Source organism: Bactrocera oleae, chromosome 5 (assembly GCF_042242935.1).
Source record: "Bactrocera oleae isolate idBacOlea1 chromosome 5, idBacOlea1, whole genome shotgun sequence".
Taxonomy (NCBI): Eukaryota; Metazoa; Arthropoda; class Insecta; order Diptera; family Tephritidae; genus Bactrocera; species Bactrocera oleae.
Window position 1 is genome coordinate 63428856 of NC_091539.1, and position 24972 is coordinate 63453827.

At 33.1% G+C, this 24972-nt stretch overlaps 2 protein-coding genes across 2 annotated transcripts; one reads left to right on the forward strand and one right to left on the reverse strand.

The window, feature by feature from the left end:
• The first annotated feature begins 551 nt into the window (after nucleotides 1–551).
• On the forward strand, nucleotides 552–24718 carry Abcd3 (ATP binding cassette subfamily D member Pmp70). Its single transcript, XM_014232278.3, has 11 exons — nucleotides 552–1162; nucleotides 15323–15435; nucleotides 20994–21184; nucleotides 21250–21347; nucleotides 21414–21594; nucleotides 21657–21939; nucleotides 22030–22127; nucleotides 22659–22749; nucleotides 22821–23040; nucleotides 23104–23278; nucleotides 23340–24718. Exons 1-11 carry the CDS (start codon nucleotides 1050–1052, stop codon nucleotides 23751–23753), a joined length of 1977 nt encoding a protein of 658 aa, XP_014087753.2. The 5' UTR covers nucleotides 552–1049; the 3' UTR covers nucleotides 23754–24718.
• On the reverse strand, nucleotides 19394–20421 carry LOC106615895 (uncharacterized). Its single transcript, XM_014232279.3, has 2 exons — nucleotides 20289–20421; nucleotides 19394–20221 (listed from the first exon to the last, which is right to left on the reverse strand). The coding sequence occupies exon 2, from the start codon at nucleotides 20203–20205 to the stop codon at nucleotides 19594–19596; it is 612 nt and encodes a 203-aa protein (XP_014087754.1). The 5' UTR covers nucleotides 20206–20221; nucleotides 20289–20421; the 3' UTR covers nucleotides 19394–19593.
• Nucleotides 24719–24972: the final 254 nt, after the last annotated feature.

A 24972-nucleotide genomic window follows, 5' to 3' on the forward strand; every position in this document is an offset into this window, starting at 1 on the left:
TGCTGCTGCTTTCGAGCTAATTCAAGAAAATCGTTTTCTATAGCAGATGTGATCATTTATAGCAATGAGCTCAAATTAAACGCAGAAGCAGTTAGAAATTTAAATTATATTTTATTATGGGAAGATATGAGACATAGACTTCAACAGATTTCAGATACTTAAACATAAGACCGTAGATCACCGTAAACTATATAACAATATACCAATAGAGGACTATTTTGATTTTATGGCTTTACGCATGATGTTATTATCCATAAAATATTCTACAAATATTGTTGTTGTAATTTTTATTATTAATCAATGTGAAATTTTTTAATCAATAAAATTATTTGTGCAGCTAACAACAGAGAACGTATATCATATTTGACAATTACATCGTTTGACAATTCACACGCTGGACCGCAATTGAAACTTCTCTATAATATACGTTCTCTGGTTTACAGCACATCTGGCAACATAGAGAAAAATTAGGATAAAAGAAAAGCGTTGACAAAACGTTTGACAGCTAAAAGCGCCTGTCTAACGTTTGTCAAAGTAATTGGAGCCACAGTATAACAGTATTATAAATTGTACTTTAGTTGGAGCAAGTGGATGTGGTGTTGAAGTGGAATAGATGTTGCGCAAAAAGAATTAAACTGCTCTGATAGATACTATTAACATATTCAGCGGATTTTTCGGTTTTCGAATAAGAAAATTAAAACAAAAACGTGTGCACATAAAACAAAATCCGATGATAAAATTGCTTGCTGGTGTTTTTGTCGCGTTAAAAAGGAGTATTTTGCTACAATCTGCATGCTAAATGGTGTGAAATTTACTTTCTTGCTGTGTAAAGAAATAAGGCGGAAATTTAAGATAAGTGAATAAAAAAAATTACAAGGTTTAATTAGCGTGTTAACGCGTAGAAAAAGATTAAACGCTTAGAAATACGTGAATTTTCTGGACGTATTCAAGTGATTGAAGCGTTCTGCCAAAAGGCGTGTGGCAGTAATTTGGACGTAGTAAAAAAAAACACAAGCCTAGCGGAAGACCAACTGGCGTAATTGGCAAACATGGCACCAGCGCTAAGTAAAATAACACAAAATCAGAGCGCCATAGTGGGAGTGGCGGGTGTTTCTGCCGCTCTTTGGATAATTGCCTATGGCAAAATGTCTAGCAAGCGTAGGTGAGTGTGTACTTTGAAACAACCATACATAGTATGTACGTATATGATTATTAATTAATTACGTGCTGCTACTTTCTTTATACTTTTATTGAATCTTTGTGGTATGTTTGACATTAAAAAAGCGGCTCAAAAACTTAAACGCTAACATTGAAAAAAAAAAATTTGGCGCTAAGTTTTAACTCACTGCCTATTCTTTGAATTGTGTTTGTGTGTGCTTGTGCATTAAGACAATATTCCGGTTTTTAATAACACAATGGAAAAAAATGTTCAGCATGCGAATTTCCAGTTTTCAAGTGCAATCGTTCAGACTAAATACCTCGGAAGCAAAAGCCCAAAATTTTGCTGTTGCTGTTGCTATCGCTTTGTTGTTGTTAAGAGTCTGAGTAGCCAATCATCATTAAGTCTATAGCAATTATATTATACTTAAATGCAGTTGTACAACTACTTTTATGTATGTGTAAATGATTTTTGATCAACTTCCCATCTTTGTTTTTTCGCGCTCGTCACGATCAGTCTAACTACCTTTAACAATTTAGTTTTTTCTCTTTTTTTTTTTTAGATTTCTATGCTCATATCATTATATCTACCACTTGAATTCGATTTGCTTTAATTCTCTCTACAACAGATATATAACTGCGGTTGATTAAGCTTTTATTTACAGCATCGTATAAATCATTCACAATTACAAACACTACAAGAATAATTGCATTTTTATTATTGCACATAGTAGAAAATGTGCAGTAAGTTTTCCCATTATACGCACTTACGTACATTAATGTCGCTCAATACACCCATACATATGAAAGTACAAACATACAAATATGTACATACCATTCAAAGTATTTTTACTGAGACGAGCTTTTTTGCGTCTTCCCTTTTGATTACACGATCAGCTGAGCGCGCTTCATAAGTTGTCTGGCAACTATCTGATCGGTGTCCAGAGATTTGTCCAAGTATTCATAAATGCGTGTATTTGTAAAGTTTGCTTTTGTATGTATATTGTACATACAAGCATAAAATGCAGTAATGTGCAGTTTGTTTACAAACACCTATTAGCACATTCACTACTTCATTTTAATGCCTTATTTTTCTTGTATTCGTCTTGATTTCGTTATTTAGGTCATTTGACTTATTCCATTTTCGATTTTATTTCTGCATGACGAAATATGCAATTACTGGTGAATGATTGCTTGTTACACATATGGAAGGGTGTTCCAAGTTAATCCAAAATACATTTATTCGACTCGGGCAGACTGTGAATACATATTTCTTGTAAAGCCGTGATAGTTAATGAATGCACTCATTAGAATTTGTAAATTTCCCGTAGTGTCGCCTGATTTTAGTTTTTAATTTGTTGTTCTTTATTTTTTTCTTCACTTTGTACACCCATACTCATGTTTTATAAAAAAGTGAATGTGCTTGTAATGCAGCCATTACTCCATGTTTAAGTAGTACTAAATCAAAGGTTGGAGCAGTATGGCAATAAAATGGTAATTACAAAGACGTGTTATATTTAAGGTGCGTATTCTAGTAGTACATATGTATGTATATACGTAGGTATGTATGTACATACATTCCCTTTCTTTGTAAATGCACCGTTGATTTTTTTTAAATTGAACAACTCATTTTATATAATTAATTCCATTGAACCTATTTTTATTTCACATTTGTGGAAGGCAATATATGTTTCCAATTATTGTTAAACATTTTTTTGTTGTCGCTTTGTTAAATGAGTTTCAATATTAATACGTTGATATATGCGATACCAAGAGTGCGCAATAATTAAAGACAAGTGTATTTATAAGCACATAGTATTACTTTGTTAGACCACCTTTTCCGGGTCAGGGCATGCTCCACATACAATTACGCAAATATAACAGTATTTTAATTGAGGTGAAAAAGTAAACTAAACACTCTCCTAGAAATAGCTGAGAATATTTTATTCAATGTAATTGTTAGAAAGCGATAATTTGAAGCAATCAAACGAAAAGATGTGTGACTAATCCGTTCCGGTTACGTAGACCCGACTTTCGCGGGAACGGCCCGTTTTTATGTGTGTAGGAGCTACATAAATTGATTCACTTCATTTACTTAGTTTAATTTTCAATTGAATATTATTGCTTCTTCTTACTAAACTCTTAGTAAATTTGGCGTGGCATCTGTAAACTATGTGGATATGACATAAATATCTACGTATGCATATGTCCATATTTTTGTGAAAATGAAATACTAATTTTAATGGGAAAGTAAAAAAAAATGTAGATAAATGTATAGTTTAGGTCCCCCAACTAAGGAGGCCTCAAAAATTAAAATTTTTTTTAAGTCGTCTTATTTTTACGCGTAGATTACAAATCCGTGAGCGGAAAGTGAATTTTTTCAATAACTTATGTATATTTTTCAAAATTTCTTCGGCCGCGCTTCAAAAAAATAACCCTGGTCGGTCCAAAACCGGGGTGTTCATAATTCAATCGCGTCAAGCTCCTTTTCGCTGCTCTCCACCTCAATGATAATTTTCATCACATCAGAGTATGTGTAATTATTAATATCACAATAAAAGTGCACTTTTTAATATAAATTTTCAGAAACGTTTATGAAGGAGAGGAGTAAATACACCAAAAAACTTCAACAATATTTGATTTTTTCAAATAAAAAAAATAAAACACCGTATTTAAATGTATCACAATTTTTTATTTTTCATGCATATTTATAAAAAAACAAAAACGATTTAAAAAAAAAATTTTTTTTTGAAAAAAAAAAAAAATAGAAATATTGAAAAAATTCACTTTCCGCAAACGGTAATCGAAAGGTCTCAAGTCTGTTTAATACAGCGGGTGGGGTAGCAGCTCCAAGCCGAGTACTTTGATTATAGCCTGAGCCGATTTTGCTTTGTGTGCAGGTGCATTGTCGTGTAACAGAATTGCTTTGCCGTGTCTTCTGGCACATTCTGGTCGTTTTTCGATCGATGCATGGTTCAAATTAATCATTTGTTGTCTGTAGCGATTAGTATTAATAGTTTCATCAAGGTTTTTAAACCTTCTAAGATACCACACCCTTCTGATTCACCAAGCACAGAGCCATTGTCTACTTACCGAATCGATCTGTTTTTGCAGTCGATGTTGATGATTGTTCCGGATTAATCCACGTTTTTCTCCCTTTAGGATTCTTAAAATAAATCCATTTTTTATCACCTGTGACAATTCGTTGCAAAACTGATTTTCTTTCATGTATTTTAAGAAAAATTTTACAATTGTTTTTTTCGGTTTTCCATTTGTTTTCTATTCAGTTCATGTGGCACCCATTTTCCACGCTTTTGGATCATTCCCATAGCTTTCAAACCGTCTGAAATTATTTGTTGTGCGACATTTAACTTGGCTGCCATTTGCTTTTGACTCAAAGTAGCAGCTTCATCCAATATTGCTTGCAGTTCGGCGTCTTCAAACTTTTTTGGTGGTCTTCCACGTTCTTCATTTCTCACATCAAAATTATGATCTCTGAATCGTTGAAACCATTGCATGTTGCTTCTAATAGCGCATGATCATGATCTTTGCGCAAATCATCACTTTCGGGTACAAAATTTGACATTTTCAACACATTGAAAAAATATGATGTTGTTGCCAACCAAAAAAAAAAAAATTAAGGCTGGTTCACAAGTAATGTTCCCTAGCAACACATTTGTATCTTAATGATTCATGCCGGCTACCAGGTGTAAAGAAATAAAATATGGGTTATATTTCAACTTCGTTTAAAACGTTGCACAAAATTATATGATTATGATGATAAAGTGTTACCAGACTTAAGATTAGAAAGAATAGCAAGATAAAACGTGCGTAGTGAAAGTTTATTTAAGTGTATATGGGATACAAGACACGTGTTTTCGGAAATAATCTAATTGATTTGTTAACATTATAACATTTTTAAGAGAATTTATGAGATCTGTTTGCACTGAAGCTATCATACCGTTCACAAATAAAAATGTTTCCATGCATGAGCTTGATTTCGATCGTTCAGTTTGCATGCCAGCTATATGCTATATTAGTCTGACCTAAACAATTTATTCGAAGTTTGTAACGTTAAATTGGGCAATATTCTATGCCAAATTTCATGAAGATATCTCGTCAAATACAAAAGTTTTCTATACAATGACTTGATTTTTTTTTTGATCAGTTTGTGTGGCAGCTATATGCTATAGTGGTCCGATATCGCGTACTCCGACAAGTGAGCAGCTGCTTGACAAGAAAAGCACATATGAAAAATTTCAGATCAATATCTCAAAAACTGAGGAACTACAAAGTTCGCGTATATGCAGACAAACGGACATGATTAAATCGACTCAGCTCGTCACGTTGATCATTTATACAACTATATATACATATGTATGTACATTTTAAAGGCTCTCCGACATTTCCTTCTGGATGCTACAAACTTTGTGACAAACTTTATATACCCTGTTCAACGTAAAAACACAAAGAATTTAAAGAATTTAATTACCTACTTCATAAAAAACTTTAAACATCCACTCCGTTTGAGCCGCAGTTAAACAATTGTACATACATACATATTTGTATAGCATTATCCATGTACATACAAAATATGTATATTATTTGTATAGCACATGGTAACATGCGATTACAAAGAACTGCCCATTAAGTGAGTGACAAAGCTAAAATGTCGTAGACGCATGACTCAATATGCAATTGTACAGAAAATAATGAACTTTAGACTTTTTCTATCGTTTGATTTAATTTCAAATTTAATTTTAGAAATACATTCGTACATGCACCACTATTTCTGAAGGTAAAATCATTTTTTAATTGCATTCGAAATGCTGGAATAATTTGAAGGCACTATGCAGAGTGCGTCCAATAACTAAAATCAATTTTAATGAATCTGAAAAGTTAATTGTGTTGGAAATGTTGATTTCCATATACTCGTACATATGTACAGCCATAAATACCTACGTGTGGACACTTGCATGAAGTTCCCGTTGAAATTGAGCTGAAATAAAAAAAAAAATATTGATTGACGTTTTCATTAGGCTGCAGCGCTTTATGATAAAGGTTAGAAAATAACTAGACATATTTTGAAACAGACTATTATATTCATATTAATCAATCAATGAATAATATTAAATTTACATACTCTACATATCTATGCATATATTTATGTGAACTTTCTTTTAATTTTTTTTGTTTAAATCAGCACGTAAGTGAAAATTTTATATACAATATTAACTGGACTTTACACTATTGTGAAGATATCTCGTCAAATGAAAAAGTTTTCCATGTAAGCACTTTATTCCTGTTGTTCAGTTTGTATGGCAGCTATGTGTATTAGTGGTTCGATATCGGCGGTATCGGCAAGTGAGCAGCTTCTTACGGAGAAAAGGACGTGTGCAAAATTTCAGATCGATATCTCGAAAACTGAGGGACTAATTCACATATATTAAGTATTAAGATGGATAGACAGTCAGACATGGCTTAATCGACTCAACTCGTCACGCTGATCATTTATGTACATATATAACTTAATGTACACTGCTCAGTAGGGTGATGTAAAAAAAAAAATATTTTTTTGCTTAGCCTAACTGTAAAATTTTTAGATTATAAAAAATTAAAATTTTTGGAAAAAAAAATTTTAACATCTAGATTCGGCTTACTCACTTTTAAAGTAAATTTCGGGTTAAAATTTTTTTGGTAAAAAAAAATTTTTTTTTGGTTTAAACTTTTCACATTTATATAAAAATTACCGAATTTGACGGTTTTTGACTCAAAATTTATTTTAACGCTTAAGGAAAGCATGTTGTCGCATAAGACTTTTTTAAAACTCCAATAATGAACACACAAATTTTTTTTAAGTTGATAACTTTTAATTGGCCAGAAAGAGGACTCTGCACAGCTTTTAGAACACTTATAAAACATTTTTTACAAAATAAAAATTTTAACTCGAAACTTTATTTTAAAAGTAAACCGCCTCTAGATGTTAATAATTTTTTTTTTGTAATCTACAAATTTAACCCTCAGGCAAAGAAAAAAAATATTTGTTCCAACAACAAACCTCAGGGTATAGTAATGATTTATAACCATGCATCGTTAAAATCGATTAAAACTTACATATTATTAATACATACTCATATGTATGCATGCACGAGTATGCACAAAGAACACGTTTTAGTTGAAGTAACACTCCCTGCGCATAGTCGAAATAACGAATAGACCGCATAAGAAAGTCCGAAATTAAATTCTAGACTTTCGTGCATTCTTTCTATTCTTTTTACCTTTGGACTGCACGTACATACATATGTACATATAATATATGCGCTTATGTACCTGCCATCATTACTGATTTCTTGTTGCTGTTGTTCAAAACCGGCCGTTTCAAAACCATATACATTTTACCTGCAAGTTTCCATTTTAAATAACGTAATCTATTTTTATTCCTTTTTATAGCTATAAAAGTTTCCATAACAATACCATCGTCTACTTGCGGTAGAAATCCCGAATTTAATTCGTATTTATTTGCATTGAATTTTAGTAATAAAATATTGCAGACACAAAACAGTCCAAAGTCTATATTTTTGTTTATATGCTCATGTTGTTGTTGTTGCTGCCGAATTAAACCCCTTAGTCGGATATAAACTCGAGTGCAAGCCGTTTGCGCAGACTCGATTGTTGTGCGAGCGCTTCGTTATATTTAATACAGCAGCTTATGGTTTCCGGTTTAGTCGTTAGGTAACGGAATATTTATGTATCTGTTAGTTGTGCTCAGCTGTGGTGTACAATTAACTAAACAATTGAATTTCTATATAAAATACTTTTTTTTTTTTAATTCATTCTATATTTCGTTTATTGTGGAAATGCATAATTCAGTAGTTGCAATATGACGTACTAACAACTAATGTACTTAATACAGTGTTAGTTACTAACGCTATCATAGAATAAGTAATTAAAAATATTATTAAATAAATAGTAAGCACCGAGGAAATACACAATTTGTTGGTTAGCAAAGCGAACATTTTGTGTTAGTAAAAATTACAAAAAAAGTATACATACATATAATGTACATATGTATGTATTTTAGTTCGGCTGTGAAGAGTTGAAGGCAAGTGTGACTTGCACTAGCTTTTGTTATAGGTGATATTCATATATTAAGGGGCACACCTAGTTTGAAATGAAAAAAAAATCTACTTTATATTTGCTTATAGGTTAGCCATTAAAAGTAAGATACTGTATATTTTAAATCGATATCTTAAATAGTCTTTCAGTATTAGATTTCTAAAGTGTTGAGAGATTTTTTTTGTTCCGGGGGAGGTTGAGAAAAATGCCTTCCACATCGTCATTGTGTCGTCACAGCAACTCTCCTCTAGGAAACCGTCGCCCACCCTGGAACCGCTGCGATCGTGAAGAACCATTTTTTGGACGCAGTCCGAGATTGAAAACTATTTAATTTTTTTTTTTCAAAAATTTATCTTTGTTTCACGAAAATATGAAATATATATTAATATCGCCTTTATACAAATGGCACAGTTTTTATTTTTATTACCAAAAACCGCTGTGTGTGCCCCTTAACTCTATATAACAAAGAAGTTCTCTATCGATATTAAATTCTAGCGTCACCACAGTGTTGCTCTATTATTCCTACGCTGCTGTCATTCAGTCAGACTTTAGTGAACTAAAGTTTTCACAGTAACAATAAAATTTAGAAGTAAGGCTTTTAGAATGCCCATTGTGCTGCCACCGGGACCAAAGTCCTCCTTGCATTTTAAGATGCATTTTTATATAATATTTATGTTGTTATTTCATATCTGTTATGCTAATTTCCAAAAATCCATACGAAATTTATTTTGCAATCATGAAATGTTAAACTATTTGAGTGTGATATGGAAATTTTAAATAATTATTATTAATATTATTAATTTTTTTCTGTTTACTTTTTTTTGTGTCGAAAATATTAATTCTTAATGATTATTTTTTAGTTAAATAGTTATATATATAGTTATTTAAAATATTTCTAATAAAAATATTTTAGATTGCTAATAAAAAAATTAAAGCAAATAATATAACTGATATTTAATAATGAAAATAATTGTAAATAAAACTAAATATTATAAAAAAAAATTAAATAAAACTATCAATAAAAATCTTTTCAAGTAGATTTTCAAATATTTTGTTTTAATTTTTTTTTTTTGCCTTTTTTTAAATAGTTTTTTGTTATTTATTAATTTTGTTATATTTTTTTTACGTTTTAATTGGTTTTTTGCTTTTTTTTATAAATTTTTTTTTTGTTTATTTTTTTTTTTATAAAATTTTTATATATATTAATTTTTTTTTTTTGATATTTCTTATGCAAATTGACAGTTAAATTAGTTTTGACATACTTAAAAAATATTAATAGTTATAAAAGTAATAAAATTGCATTTGCTTTGTCGATAATTTCAATTTTTTTGAATTTTCTACCCATAAAAGAAGCTACAATGCATTCAAATGCAAAATCGAATTGCAATGATCGAGTGGGTGTCATAAACGGCCAAGCATTCGGGCCAATGTATGCGACATTGACCGAATGAGAATTAAAAAAACACGGAAGTTTGAAATTATGAACTATGTTCATTACGTATGTGTATCTACAGTTATGTACGTATTTCGTTTTTAAACACGCTAACAAATGTCAAAGTACAAAAAAATTATTATAAAAAAAAAAAACGAATAATAAAAATACAAGAAACAAGTGAGGAAAGGCCAAGTTTGGTTGTTACCGAACATTTTATACTCTTGCAACTTGCAAGAATCAAAGCCGGGGACATACCTTCAATTATTGGCAATATTAAAAAACTCATTTCATTTATTTTAAGCGCCAAACCCATAATATAATTTTATAACGTTTAAGTAAACGTGTCCACTTACTTAATTGTATTAAAATATCATTTTGGCCAACCTAAACGGTTAAAGTCAGGTGGAAAGTCGGAAATTATTATATAGGGTATATTGGGGGCAGAATGAAAAGAAACGGACTGATTGCATTAACTTTTGACATTGCTCAGATATACTTGAGAACATATTTTGCAATTTTATATATAAATAATACTCACTGACCGACATATTCAGCATAAAACGTGTTAGAATAATATAATTATATGTAGTATCTACAAGTATATGGGAGTTTGGGGGTAGTATTAACCCGATTTTATCGTTTGATGTCACAGACTAATAACTGCTCTCAGAATTTCATTAAGTTTCCTCAAATACCAACACCAACATATGTGGAGTAAAGTCATGCGGAGGCTCGAAAATCCTGATATTAGTTATATATAGGGTGCCGAGGTCACGTTTTCACTTTTATCCATTTTAATCAGAAAGTTACACTGTTATGAGTAAAACACGTTCTTTAATTTTCATTGAGATAACTCACATATTGGCCGATATATATATGCGTTATAAAGTCACCCGGAAGTTGAAAAATCTTTATATTAAATATATGGGGGCGATATCGAATCGAACCGATTTCTTATAGCAGCTATATGTATAAATAAATCTGAAAACGTGACCGACCCACGGAAAACTTTTTGCTAGTTCTTGAATGGCAGCGATATGCTATAGTAGTCCGATTTGTCTTAGACAATAATCTATGCCAAATTTCGTGGAGACATGATCGGTCAGTTTGTGGCAGCTATATATACGCATTGCTTAGTGAGAATAGGAAAAAACAGGGGTGCCAGTTCCAGTACAGACAGACATCAACTCAGCTCGTCACGCTGATCATTTATATTACACATATATGTATGTATATATGTAAAAGACTTTTACTCCGAGCTGCGACGTTTTCTTCTGAGTGTTTCAAACTTCGTGGCAAACTTAATACACCCCGTTCAGGGTATAATAAAATATGACTGATAACTGTTGTTGACCTTTGTATTAAGTTAATTTCTAAATTAATGCGACCACACCCCATTTTTAAAGATTAGCAGCAGCTAGGCGCAAGTCCACTGCCACAAAGTGTAAATAATATATGGCTTTATAGTTTCATATACTTATAGTTTTGTCGCAATTTAAATGAGTTAATTCATATGGGGCAATATGATTTTCACTACTACTGTATTATTGCTGACGGAGCAATTTTATTGCCGCTAATCAGATCAGATTAGCGATTATTAAAAATTAATAGTTTTGTGACTTCTAAAAACTCTGCTGCATCATCATAATGTAACAGTAATTCAAATTAAAAAGAAATTTAGTTTTCAAATATTTATTTCCAACGGCAAAAATAAATCATCAAATTTTTAAGGGTTTTTTCAAAAAATATTTTATTGTAAAAAGGTTGTAGCTGTTTATATTAATAAAGCACTTGCATTTCTTCTTCTCCTAAATAGCTTTTAAATGCAAGAAAACCCAGAAATAAAATGTTGACCAGCGTTCTAATGCAATGCCCGAGTATTTTGCCAACATTTATTCTTAGATGGCAAAAATGCAGATAGTTGAGAACCTGTTGAGAAATTACCATGTCATCTTTATGCATGTTTATGTGCATACATATATACAAGTATATATATATATAGTGTATTTCTCACTACCAACAACCAGCTCGACAATAAAATTCTTAATAAACATACAATAATAAATTAGTACAAGTTCGCATATCATCGTTGGGTGGCGCGAACATTTTGTTGTTTGCTAAGCGAAGGGGCGTGTGCACGCGAATGTACCACATAGGCGATGCCACTAGTTCGAATTTAAATATTGACTAGTTCCTTTCGCTTTAAAATTAGTTTTTGTTTTAACCAGTTGCGAATTAATTTCTAGCGACTACATACATATAAAGAAGTACTAACATTATTTCGAAAATGAAGCACAAATATGTTGACATAAAATAAAATGTTATGTATTTACTTCTCTGCTTTACATTTCATTAAATTTTAAGTTACTTTCTGACATGTTAGATTTCACGCAGATCCAAATATTGCAAGTAATCTACGATCAGTTTTTAAGAGTATACTTTACTGGCTGAATCCTTTTTGGCTGTGGGGACGCTTTTTTCCCATGTCATTCTTCCAGTCATTGTTTATAATCATAAGCCATTATTATCTCTGAACCTACATAAGGCTAAGCGCGCAGTGGCTCAAAGAGCAAAAAATTATATAGTTTTCTTTAGATTTTGAAGGTCAATATCGTTTTCCAAAAAATGTAGTTATAAAATTCTTATCCAAAAAAAATATTTATTATATTATTAGCATTTAATAATGCATTTCATATGTTTTTACCAAAATTGAACTGAATATTCTCACAACGCCTGCCTAACTAACCTTTATTTTTGTATATTTTTTTTTCTATCAAAAACCGTTTACTACACAACTAGTGTCAAACAACTCAAAAAACATTAACGCAACTTCAGTCGCAGGTGTAAACCTTATGCAGTGCACTAACAATATTCGATGTACTTCTATGCGATAGTAGATATTTACATACATATACAAATATAAATATGTATATAGTACTAATGTAAATCATATGTATGGTATATGCATTTGGGTGTATGTAAAGCATATATTTTGCATTTTTTAAAGACGATGCTACTACTGCACCTATGTATGTTTGTGTGAGTGCAAAATACGGGCAATTAACAACAATAACAACAACAACACTACGCAGCAAGTGGCACATGGCTTATATGTGCGTTTGCTCGCACGCTGGGCGTATCACCTCATTTGGTTTTCCATTGCCGATTGCCGATCAAAGTTCAACAGTGAATTAATCGGAAGAATAAAAACGAAATAAAAGAAGAAAAGGTGAAGAAGGGAAGCTAAAATAAAACAAACAAAAAAACATCTGCAAATATACACGCAAGTGTTAGCTAGCAGGCAACGTGGGCTGATATATTCGCCGATATATCTATAATTAATACATAGAATTGAATGCATTTAAATAACCAAATAGAGGTGCATTATTAATCATTAGTATTTTTTATAGACAAAAAAACAAAAACCAACAAAAAAAACATATGTTTATTGACAAAACTCGATTTTTGTATGCAACGTAATTGCCATCGAGGTCACAAATCATACATACACCGATCTTCAAAAATTGTCGTTGCAATTTTTGCAAAACAATGTGTTTTTTGCGTCAAAATAAGTTGTATTTTCGGTGATTATCTTTTAATTTTGTTCGTTAAACTTTGTTCGCGCCAGCATTTTCTTCAACGGTTAGACCAGTCTAGGTCCCTAAGAAATTACATAACTTTGAAATTGTATATTGATATTGTGATACAAAATGGCAATCTTCAGAACCACACTTTTCAAGTGGACCTCGATGGATGACGATGATTCCAGCGATTCGTGCTAGCTGACACAACATAAAAAACCGAGTCTTAATCTGCATAAAACTTACATTAATTTTGTAAATAGCGGACATATTCAAAAAATATCAAGTTTCTGCCGCAAAAAGCAATAAATGGCTTATAAACAAGAAAAACTTGAACTTAGACAGCACCAACTCTATAATGCCTTTCACAGGTTCTTTCTTATTATCTTCATCTTTATTTTGGTCGATTAGTTTGAATGGCAGCTATAAAGATCCGATCTTAGTAATTTGTTCGCAGATTTGGAGCTTTGGATCATAGTCTATGCCGAATTACATGAAGATCCTTGTTAAATAAAAAACTTATCAATACAAAGTCTTGAGTTTGATCAATCAGTTTGTGTGGCAGCTATATGCTATAAACTACTGCAGTCCGATATTGGCAACTTCTTGGGGGGAACAGGACATGTGCAAAATTTCAGATCGATATCTCGAAAACTGAGTGACTAGTTATATCGTATCAGCTCGTCATGCTGATTATTTATTATATGCTTTATTGGGTCTCCGACGTTTCCTTCTAGGTGCTACAAACTTCGTGGCAAAATTAATATACCCTGTGCAGGGTATAAAAAGTATTAGCATTCTACCAATTAAATAATGTTTTTAGAAACCTAATACCATATTCCGACCAAAAATTTGAAATGATTAGAGTACATTTATTCTATACACTAATCTAGACTGTCCTCACTGCCATTGGAGATTTATAACGCAGCTGTTTTTGACACTAAAACACACGTACATAACGAAAATTATGAGCGATATATCTTACGTTTACGTTTGACGAATTATATTTGGTATGCTAAACTAATAATACGAGGTATACTATTTTCCAAGCCCTGCACCCCCGCTCAGGTTTCAATTTAAAGTACTTTGGTTATAATTCATATGCTTTGAATTTTTCTGCTTATCAATTTCACTTACAGACTTCTAGTAGACTCTTTGTTGATTTATTTATACGTATTAAATCGTTTTAAGCTTTCACCCTTAATGCGATTTGTACCACTTATTTAATAGACCCATTCATTAAACGTAAATAAACCTTTGAACTGTAGTCTCGCACAGGCCTGATAAGCAATCTATTTCGTGCTTGCTTTCTTGTCTACCATTTTTGTTTTTATTAAATAGCAGCTTGAACTTGAGTCTATTGAACAGCACAAATTTTAATTACTATTTGCTTCAGTGTAAATTGTGCAACAAAGTCCACAAATAAAAAGCTTTCTTACTCCCAATATCAAAGTATAAGTATGAGAGACTAGCCAACTCTGTGCTTATCGAATTTTAAAGACCAGTATAAAATAATTGAAATCTTTAGACGGATTAGGAAAAACAAGCAAGGGTATCTTGATTGATATTCATATATGTTAATGCATATGGTTCTTTAGACATTGTATCGTCGGTGAAAGATCGTATTATATCGGCAGAGTTTGCGAAAATACTCTTTCTTAGAATTTTCTTACTGAAAAAGATTAAACAAATTGAAAAACAAGTTTGGGTGCTCGTGTTTTTTTGCCGGTATAGGGTGTTCTTCGAACAAATTCTCACACAGGGCGTTCTTTCACTTAATATTTGGCGGTATTCTAATTCGAAAATGGTAATTTTTGATAGAATCTTCCATCTCACACTGTCTACAGGTCTTCTAGATCAATTTGTAGCTATCCAAGCAGGATCCTTAGTGGCTTTTATCACAAGGATTGCATTTTTATATTAATCTAACCTAACCTAACCTAGACATATAATTTTAGACAGTACTGTTAATTGCTCTACCTTTCTCAAATTGGATTCTTATTAATAGTAAATGTTTTTCTTTCGCTTGCAGAAAACCGGGCTATGAAGACAAAATACAGTACACAATTGCGGAGAAGAAGGAAAAAAAGGGCGGCAAAGCTCACGTGAATGCGGTATTCTTCAAGCAATTGAGGCAGCTATTGCGTAAGTACGAGTATTATATTAGACATTTTGATACGAGCACCATAAAAAAATGTTTAAAAACTAACCCACCTAATACACAATATTCGCATACAAAAATATGAAAAAAGTACAGTTATATAATATCAATACAACAATTCATAAAGCTGACGATTTACCGTTAATCTCTTTAAAATTTTATCACCAATTATTCCGTCTGAATGAACAATATAAAATGTCGTCATGCTCTATTAGCTTTTGTTGCTGTTATTTTTCTATATAAATAATCGTAACTTTTTCAACAGCTGACGCTGTTTTTAAATAACTGCTATTAAATGCAAATTACGGCCATATTTTTTTTTAGAAATTTTGTTTACATTTTTTTTTTGGTAAAAAAGTCCAATTGTCAACTCTGTTTGTTTGTAATATGCTATTTTAATTTTTTTTTTATAAAGTTGGTAACCCTGCTTAAAAATATTCATATACATATGATATTTTAACTTCGTGGAAATAAAATAATTTCTAAATTAAAGCATTTATAAATTTGCTAGCTTCCATCAACTTAAAAGGTTAATATTAACATAGTATTAACTTTCCGATAATCCCATTGGTATGCAACGGTGCTACGAAATTACAAGCAATAAACATAGCCTCTCCGGCTTATGGGTTTTGTACTCACTTATTTCTTATAGCAGCATAAAACAATGCTCAAATATATTTGCAGAATGCTCTCTCTAGCATTTAAGTAAAAGCTGACAGGGTAGAAGAATCAGGTTTCGATTTGGTTAAGTAGCACCGGCTAATGCGGAAGCACATTATCATGCTTTATTAGTAAAAATATATTCATATATAATATTTTGATAAATACAATAAGTCCAGACAACAATTAATGCCTTGAACTGGAGTTATTTGGTTTTGAGCTACGATTTTGCAACTATAACCTGGGGTAACTCAATTTTAACACTGTCAGCCTCACGACCAAATAAATTACAATAATGTTATTACGATCGTTCCATGTACTCGTGCACTTGTCAATTGTGATTAATTAGAACACGGCTAAAGCTCAAAAGTGTGATTTTGAGAAATATTGTACACTTCATGTCATATCTGTCTTTCTAACAAACGTGAACTACATACAGTGATGTGCATAGAAATAGTACACTTGGCATTAACAATAATAAAAATAATGTTAAATGGTGGCTAATGGAGCTAGTTTGGTTTGCATTAGTAAAACAGTGCCCAAGGCAGATAGTTCTATAAGTTTTATAGCGCCAGCTATTGTTTTGGAAACTTTTGTTAGTTTTCCGGCCGATCTGGCCAAGTAAAAGCGATTTTGTTTTAAGCAGCCTCGGCTTTTCGGTGTTAAAACCATTACTGTGTAATTTGTTGTCTCTTAGCCAGATTATTGCTTTGAAATCTTTGCCAAATACTTTCAAAAATACTACTGTGGCGTCGCAATCCACGAGTGCTCATAAAATCTGGTTCGTTTCGGTTATGTAACCTCTATTGTCTTGTTATTTGATGAAACAGTGATGAAAAGATGGGCGACTCTGAATAAGTCACCAAAACGTTCCTGTTGGAAGTCCTTTTCGTGGTATGATTTGATGAAGTGCTCAGTTACTGCTCCTACTTATATGGCTATCACTGTGCTCATACTCAGTTTCGAATTATAATCTGAGTCATAGCAGTTACGACGTTGACTAAAAGCAAAACGTGATTTGACCAAATAAATTGTTCTTCCTGTAACTGTTCCTACTTATATGGCTATCACTGTACTTAAATATGCTTGTATGTATATTAGTAATAATAATCACAGTCGTTACGTAGATAAATTAACACTTTTCTGTGCTCATAATTTCGTTCGTTTTGTTTTGTAATATCAGGCGAGTTGCCTCGACCGTTCAACAGCCGGTTGTGTAATATAATAATGTAGTCACAGAATAGAGGTATTATGAATTATTGTGCAACAACATGCTAGTGCCATTTAGCACGTTTACGCTGTGAATCACTGTAAATTAAAAGTGAAGAGCGAGCGCAATGCCGGCTTTAGACGACACTTCGTGTGCATTGGGCCACCCATCGGTCGGTTTGTTCTTACTATTAGATTTCATTATTGCTATGTTGTTATTATTGTTATAACAAGAGTCAAGTTTCGTTTTCATTATGATAACCTGATCAGTAGCTCCTGCATTACTGGATACCATTTCTAAAGGTCAAAATTGAGTTGATAGATGATCAATATTAGTGGTTAATTTCATTCATTAATTTTAGTTATCAATTATCAAATATGACAACCTGAGTTTTGACCTTTGTTATATTCAGCAATAAATAGCGGATCGAAAACCGGGCAAATTATCTGTTTATACTGCATATACGGTCCAATTTGGTTCGCTTATAAAATGTAGTACTCCATCTAAACTCAATCATATTTACACAGTTGGATCAATTCGAAAAAAAAAGTTTTATTTGCTTCCTTAAAACAGTGCCAGTTACTATTATTCGTCGTGAGAATTGCTTTGACTATTCACTGCTGTACAATTTTCTAACCCGCAACCATCGATAAAAAGTGAAAATATCCATAAACACCAGACTTATTAGCTAGTAAATTCTCCCTGTTCGGATTTTTTAAGAAGAAAATGCTTGGTAAATGATTTGAAGCTCCAAACAGGGTCGGTGATCTAACCCTATTTCCAAACTTAATTCTTCATACGAGCACAAACCACTCTGTTTTGCCAACAATATTCAAAGCCTCAATCGTACAGATTAGCTATACGTCGTTTGATTTTTTTTGGTAGTAGTTTCGATAATATATTTTGGTCAAGGAACAGGCAGAGGAGAACTCTACGTATAATGTGAGTAGCTAATTTAAAATAGATGGACTTCCATAACCAATTTTAGTATAATCATAATAAACATAAGAGACAGATCTGACTCGTAACTATCCCGCAAAAAGAGGTAGCAATAAGTATTGGATCATTCGAACAACTGTTTGACCTTCTTCCAAGTCACGTGAACGGTGTCTTGGCAATATTTTCTCTGTTACTTTATAAATGGAAACAAACTCAAATTATAATCTCCACTTGCAAGCCAGAAAAAAAACGGTTTTTTTTTTTAAATTTTTTAAGAAGTAATTTTATTGAATAATCAAGGATTCACTACATCCCGTAGGCGATTTCCAGGATGACTTCCGAAAAAAGTGTCTGGCGGTGCTAGATTTTTCTGCTTGAAATTATACTAAATTCAAACCAAAAATAATTATTCTTGCACTAGATGAGTATAGATAGTGATCGAAAAACTAGCCAAAAGTATGATTTTTGCCAAAATCGCGGCTTTCCAAAAAGTTGATTTTAGTGAAAAAATTTAAACTGCCAAGTGCCTTAAAAAATCGAAATACAAAATCCTTCGACTATTATATGGCAAATATTAGATATATTAGAAGGTCTTGAGAAAATTTCGATCGGTCAAGCCGTTTCAGAGAAATTTTGTCACCAACTCTCTAATCATCGTTCATATCTCCAAATTATATCCCGGACCAATTTTAAATTTTCGGAGCGTATTTTCAAATATACATATGTACATTCCATATATCTACATACAAACATTTTTTTTTAATTCACAAGATATAATCCCTTAACACCAAACTGAGCCCTAAATGCGTTTCTCTTGGTTTCTGGGCAACACTATGTCTTGGTCTTGGTCGTTGATAAACTGGATATGAACGATCTTTAACTCTCGTGCTCACCAAAATTCGAATAAATGTGACAAAAGAGATTCTGGGATAGAATTGTATTGAACTCAGACTTCCAAAACATACCCAAATTGTGGCACAGCCTGTAAAATTTCATTATGTATAACTATATACCTATATGATTGAATAACATAATTACACCAGCTCTCCTACCCTGTCTAGCTTTTCCAGTATTCGTTCCGCTAAATATGCATTATTCCGAATAAAGCAACAACAGTAATAAAACAGGCAATGAAAAATTACACTGCATTTTATTATTAACCGCTCGGGTCAAACATATTCTAACTCTTACACACGAGTACATTCAGGGAGACATAGAAAGTTTATACATAAACACATACAAAGTTCTCACACAATACCACAAAACACTTTGCTGGAACGCATAGACATGCAGCCGAATAATTCCGACATTTATGACAATTTCGTGCACATTTTCAACAACTTCGGCGTTTGCGTCGCCGCTTCGGACAACAGATCTCCTCGAAATCTTCCGACGAGCAATCGTACATCGGCTTACAACGGCGACGTGAGCCACCGCAACCATTCACATAATCCCAAAACATTTCCAGGTTCAAAGTGACCTTACGTTCAATACGTTGATACTTCTTACGTATCATGTGAAAGTGATCGGTCGCCTGACCAACAAACGCCAATATGCCCAAACTGATCGAGGTGGTTGTTAGGCCCAATATTAGCGATTCATAGTTGACATAGGTCGCGGTAGACATGCCCATAATTAAGAGGAATGATTTGATCAAACGCCAAAAGAGTTTCTCCAGCGTACACCAGACGACAATGGCGCCGAATTCCGTCAGCAAAATGGTGACAATTGTCTCGACGATCACCTGACAGAAGTACGGTAAATGCATGTAACGTACCGGATAGAGGCATAAATCGGATATGAGATCCAACAGCGCAATGAGGAATATCCAGCTGGCGAGTGAGGGCGCCGGCGAGCAGAGGCCCTTCTCCTGTTCGAAGAAAAAGGAGGTGCGCAGTACAATTTGAAAGAGCGCTGCTATGACAATGGCTGCTGTGACTGTCATTTGGACAATTTATTCTCTGTGCATGATGAAGAGAGCAACGAGTCGTTTTATAACATAATTTCGAGGTTTCAAATAATACTCACTTTAATTTTGATTGCTTTCCTAAATTAAAATCACAATGCTTTAATTACAAATATGCAACTTTTTTTTTTTTAATTTTTCTCTTTAACAAAATAATTTTTTACAACAAATCAAATTTGAGAACTTAACTCATTTATTTTGAAAAGTTTTACAAAGTCAATTTTAAATTGAAAAGCTGTTGTGGTAGTTTTTAAAATTGTTTAATTTGTGCTAAATACCCTTGCAATACTTGAAAAGCAAGTTTTTGAAAGCATTTTCAATGTTCGCATAGGTCATGTATCTTCTGGCTGAACTTCTACTATCTGAACAAATATGAGCAGGACTAACAGAAAAGAAAAATGCTTTTTCACGTATTCAAATCTTTATTATCTTTTATTTAATTTCTTTTCCAATTTTCTTTCGCGTCGTAAACAAACAGCTGTCAAACACCCACTAATTGACATATGACGATCAAACTTCATAAGAATACAAAAACGGAAAAAAAATTTATCGATTCGGTTTGCGCGACCAATCCTTGTGATCAGATGATATATGATAGCGTATTATTATTTTAAAATAATATTATTATTTTAAATTAATAAATTATTTATTTATTTATTTGTGTCATCAAAAAGTATGCTGTGTAAACATCGCATTATACACACTACTTACTTATTTTAGATTAAGGCGCATAATTCCATTAAATAAACTCTCCTTTTTAATTCCAGCAATACTCGTACCCCGCTTCTGGAGCGTTGAAAGCGGTTTGTTGTTATTGGTGGCCGCCTCGCTGATCGGTCGCTCTGTCAGTGATATTTGGATGATACAGAATGCCACCGTGGTGGAGAGTACGATCATACACATGAATAAAGATAAATTCAAATCCGCGCTGGTCAAATATTTAGCTGCTTTGCCAATGGTGAGTGCCACAAATATATTATAAATTTAAAATAATTTTTCAAATAATGCTTATACTCTTGACAGATATCGGTTGTCACAAATGTGCTGAAATGGAGTTTGGGTGAATTAAAACTGCGATTCCGTACAAATTTGACACATCATCTGTACAATCAGTATCTGAGGTAATTTCAGTTCATCTACCATTGAGCTAATGAAAATGGCTAAATCACTCTTTTTACTCCTTACAGCGGTTATACGTATTATAAAATGTCCAATTTGGATAACAGAATAGCCAATGCCGATCAATTACTTACCACAGATATCGATAAGTTCTGCGAGAGCGCCACAGATCTATATTCGAATATCAGCAAGCCCGTGCTGGACATATTTATCTATGTCTATCGGTTAACGGTCAATTTGGGTGGCAAGGTAAGCGCATTTAATCTTTATCTAGCATTAGAGTTGTATAACTCTTTCTCTCGCCTTCACAGACACCTTCAATACTTATGTTGTATTTGCTCTTCGCTGGCATTGTTCTCACGCGCTTGCGTCGCCCAACCGGTCGTCTAACGGTTGAGGAGCAAAAGCTGGAAGGTGAATTCCGTTATGTTAACAGTCGTTTGATCACGAACTCTGAGGAGGTCGCTTTCTATCAGGGCAACACACGCGAGAAGCTCACACTGCTGGCCAGTTATTCGAAATTGCGCACACATCTACGTAAATTCTTGGAATTCCGCGTTAGCATGGGTATTGTCGATAATATTATTGGAAAATGTAAGTATGCGTTATTTTATAACTGCCTTTCTGCTGGTTTTAAGTTTTGGGTGTACTTTATTATTTTGTAAATTTTCGTTCTTTTTTCAGATTTCGCGTCTATTGTCGGTTTTTATGCCGTATCAATTCCATTCTTCGCGGACAATCATCCTTTGTTGTCGGGCGAACACAGTGGTCAACGTTTGCAGGTTTGTATTTTTTATACCCTGAACAAGTTATATTAAGCTTGCCATGTAGTTTATAAGACCCCGAAAGAAAGTTCGGAGACCCTACAAAATATATATATGTATGTATATATGTCTGTCCGTCTTGCTGTCTGTATATACGCGAACTTGTCCTTGAATTTCTGAGATATCGTTCTGATATTTTGCACACGTCCTTTGCGCTCTCATTTGTCGAAACCATCGTTTTCGGATCACTATAGCAATACAAACCGATCGATCAAAATCAAGTCCCTGTATTGAAAACTTTTTTATTTTTCAAGAATATTTACAAAATTTGGCACAGATTACTATCCAAGGAAACGGCACAATCTGCGAAGAAATTGTTTAGATCCGACCACTATGCACGAAATTTCACCTGAATTATTTTCCAAAGCAACTCTACAAGCTCCGAATATATTGTTCAGATCCGATTACTATAGCATATAGCTGCCATACAAATATACATATCGAGTCTCACTCAAATAACCTCAATATATAATATTTCATTTTCCACAGGCATACTACACTTACGGCCGAATGTTGGTGAAATTAGCCGAAGCTATCGGTCGTTTAGTTTTGGCTGGTCGCGAAATGTCGCGCTTGGCAGGTAAAATATTTTATAATATTACAAATAGTGATGATCATGAGTCATCTAACATTTTTACTATAATTTTGAAGGCTTCACGGCGCGCATGACCGAACTAATCAAAGTGTTGAGCGATCTAAATAAAGGACGATACGAACGCACAATGGTAAATAACGCTTTGAATGGCGACAATTGCTTCGGCCCCAACAAGGGTATTATGACATTCATGGATAATATCATACGGTTCGAAAAGGTGCCACTTGTAACGCCGAACGGTGATGTGCTCGTGAAGGAGTTAAGCTTAGAGGTTAAGTAAGTATACAGTCAAAAGTTTTATAAAATAAAAAAAATAATAAAACACGCAACTGATTATAGATCAGGCATGAATGTGCTGGTGTGCGGACCAAATGGCTGTGGTAAATCTAGTTTATTCCGCATACTCGGCGAGCTATGGCCCACATGGGGTGGCAAATTGACGAAACCACCACGTGGTAAACTTTTCTATATACCACAACGTCCATACATGACGCTGGGCTCACTACGCGATCAGGTAAACGGATGCTGTGTAGATTTCTTTAAATTTTTTGCTAATAATTTTCATTTGTTTTTAGATAATCTACCCGCACACACGCGACGAAATGTTACGCAGCGGCAAGAGCGACGAAGATCTTATGAAATACTTGGACATTGTGCAGCTCACCTATTTGGAGCAACGCGAGAATGGACTGAACGCCATCGAAGATTGGATTGACGTGTTGTCGGGTGGTGAAAAGCAGCGCATAGCGATGGCGCGTCTCTTCTACCACAGTCCGCAGTTTGCTATCTTAGATGAATGCACCAGCGCAGTGTCGGTGGATGTTGAGGGTAAAATGTACAGTTATTGTCGCGAAGCAGGCATCACGTTATTCACCGTATCGCATCGCAAATCGCTATGGACGCATCACGATTACTATTTGCAATTCGATGGACGTGGCAGCTACGAGTTCGCACCAATCGATCAGGCGAAGGAGCAGTTCGGCTCGTAAAATCATAAAATAAATATGCAATGCATTAATTTGTATGTAGTTAAAAAACCAATAGGCAACAGCAGTCAATAGTTGTAATGTGGAGAACGCAAGTGCTAAGTGAGCACACAATTAAAGTAATATATTTTAGCGTATTTTCTTCCAAAAAAATATCAACAAAATAAGTGAAACGTTACAAAGCGCCGTAAAATCGTAAAATCAGTTTCAGAAAGGATCGTATATATTTTATATATTTTTTTATTTCATCACGCTGGCTTCCTTACCTATACATATATATTTTCTCTATTTCCGCGCTTTTTTCCCTTTTTACATATTCAAATTGCCTTTTCGTTCCTATAAAAGCTCACTTACGACTTGCGCCCCTTCGCTCATTATTTACAACCGATTCCCCGTGTTTACAGTTAGTTGCTTAGGTGTGAAAACTTTTCGTTAGCATATTTAATGGTGATCTTTTATAGCATAAACAATTTAATTTAAAAGCTTTTATAATGCAATAATTTTTGTGTTGCTTAAATAATATAATAATTTTGTTCTATTGCTCTCGCTTAACTAAGTTGTGTGTATGTTTGTATTTGTAAATTGGTGCTGGAGGCAAAAGTAAATTGTAAAAGTGGCGACACTGAACTGCAACATATTTTATTTGTTTTTAGTTAATTATTTAATTATTAGCGCTGTAGCTATGTATGTATGTATCATACTTCCAAATATATAATTTATATCATATATATTTACCATTTAATATATACAATAATATATATATATATATTTTGCATAGAGATTATTGTAATTTGCTTTTAAAAAATGCTGTTTGAGAAATTTGCTACGCAGCGAAATGGTGAAAACAACTTATTTACAATCTTAACTGTACTTGTATACATAAAAACACTCTTGTATATTAATTATGTAAAGTAATAAAATAAATCGTGTAAACTAAAATTAATAAATGCTAAAAATATTGTATTCTACGAGTAGTTTTTGTTTCGCAATTATGCACTTTGAAATCTTTAATAAGGCAAACAAGTTTTACGACATCTTTTTACTCCGTTGTGAGGCTGAGTGTGATCCTGCGAGTCATCTTACATTAATCTGGGCCTCTTCTAAGAGATAACAGTTTGAAAGCGCTTTTACAGAGTACTGTTAACTTTTCAATATTTTCAGCAACTACGATGGCGGTCTGTTAAGTACTTGAGCTACAAAAGAAAAACGAAATATTTGAAAA

Bases quoted from the DNA above. Each gene is read 5' to 3' on its own strand.
- Abcd3 (XM_014232278.3), top strand. From the start codon at position 1,050: ATGGCACCAGCGCTAAGTAAAATAACACAAAATCAGAGCGCCATAGTG. The intron at 21,348-21,413 runs GTAATTTCAGTT...TACTCCTTACAG, and splicing joins CTGTACAATCAGTATCTGAG to CGGTTATACGTATTATAAAA. The intron at 22,128-22,658 runs GTTTGTATTTTT...CATTTTCCACAG, and splicing joins ACAGTGGTCAACGTTTGCAG to GCATACTACACTTACGGCCG.
- LOC106615895 (XM_014232279.3), bottom strand. From the start codon at position 20,205: ATGACAGTCACAGCAGCCATTGTCATAGCAGCGCTCTTTCAAATTGTA.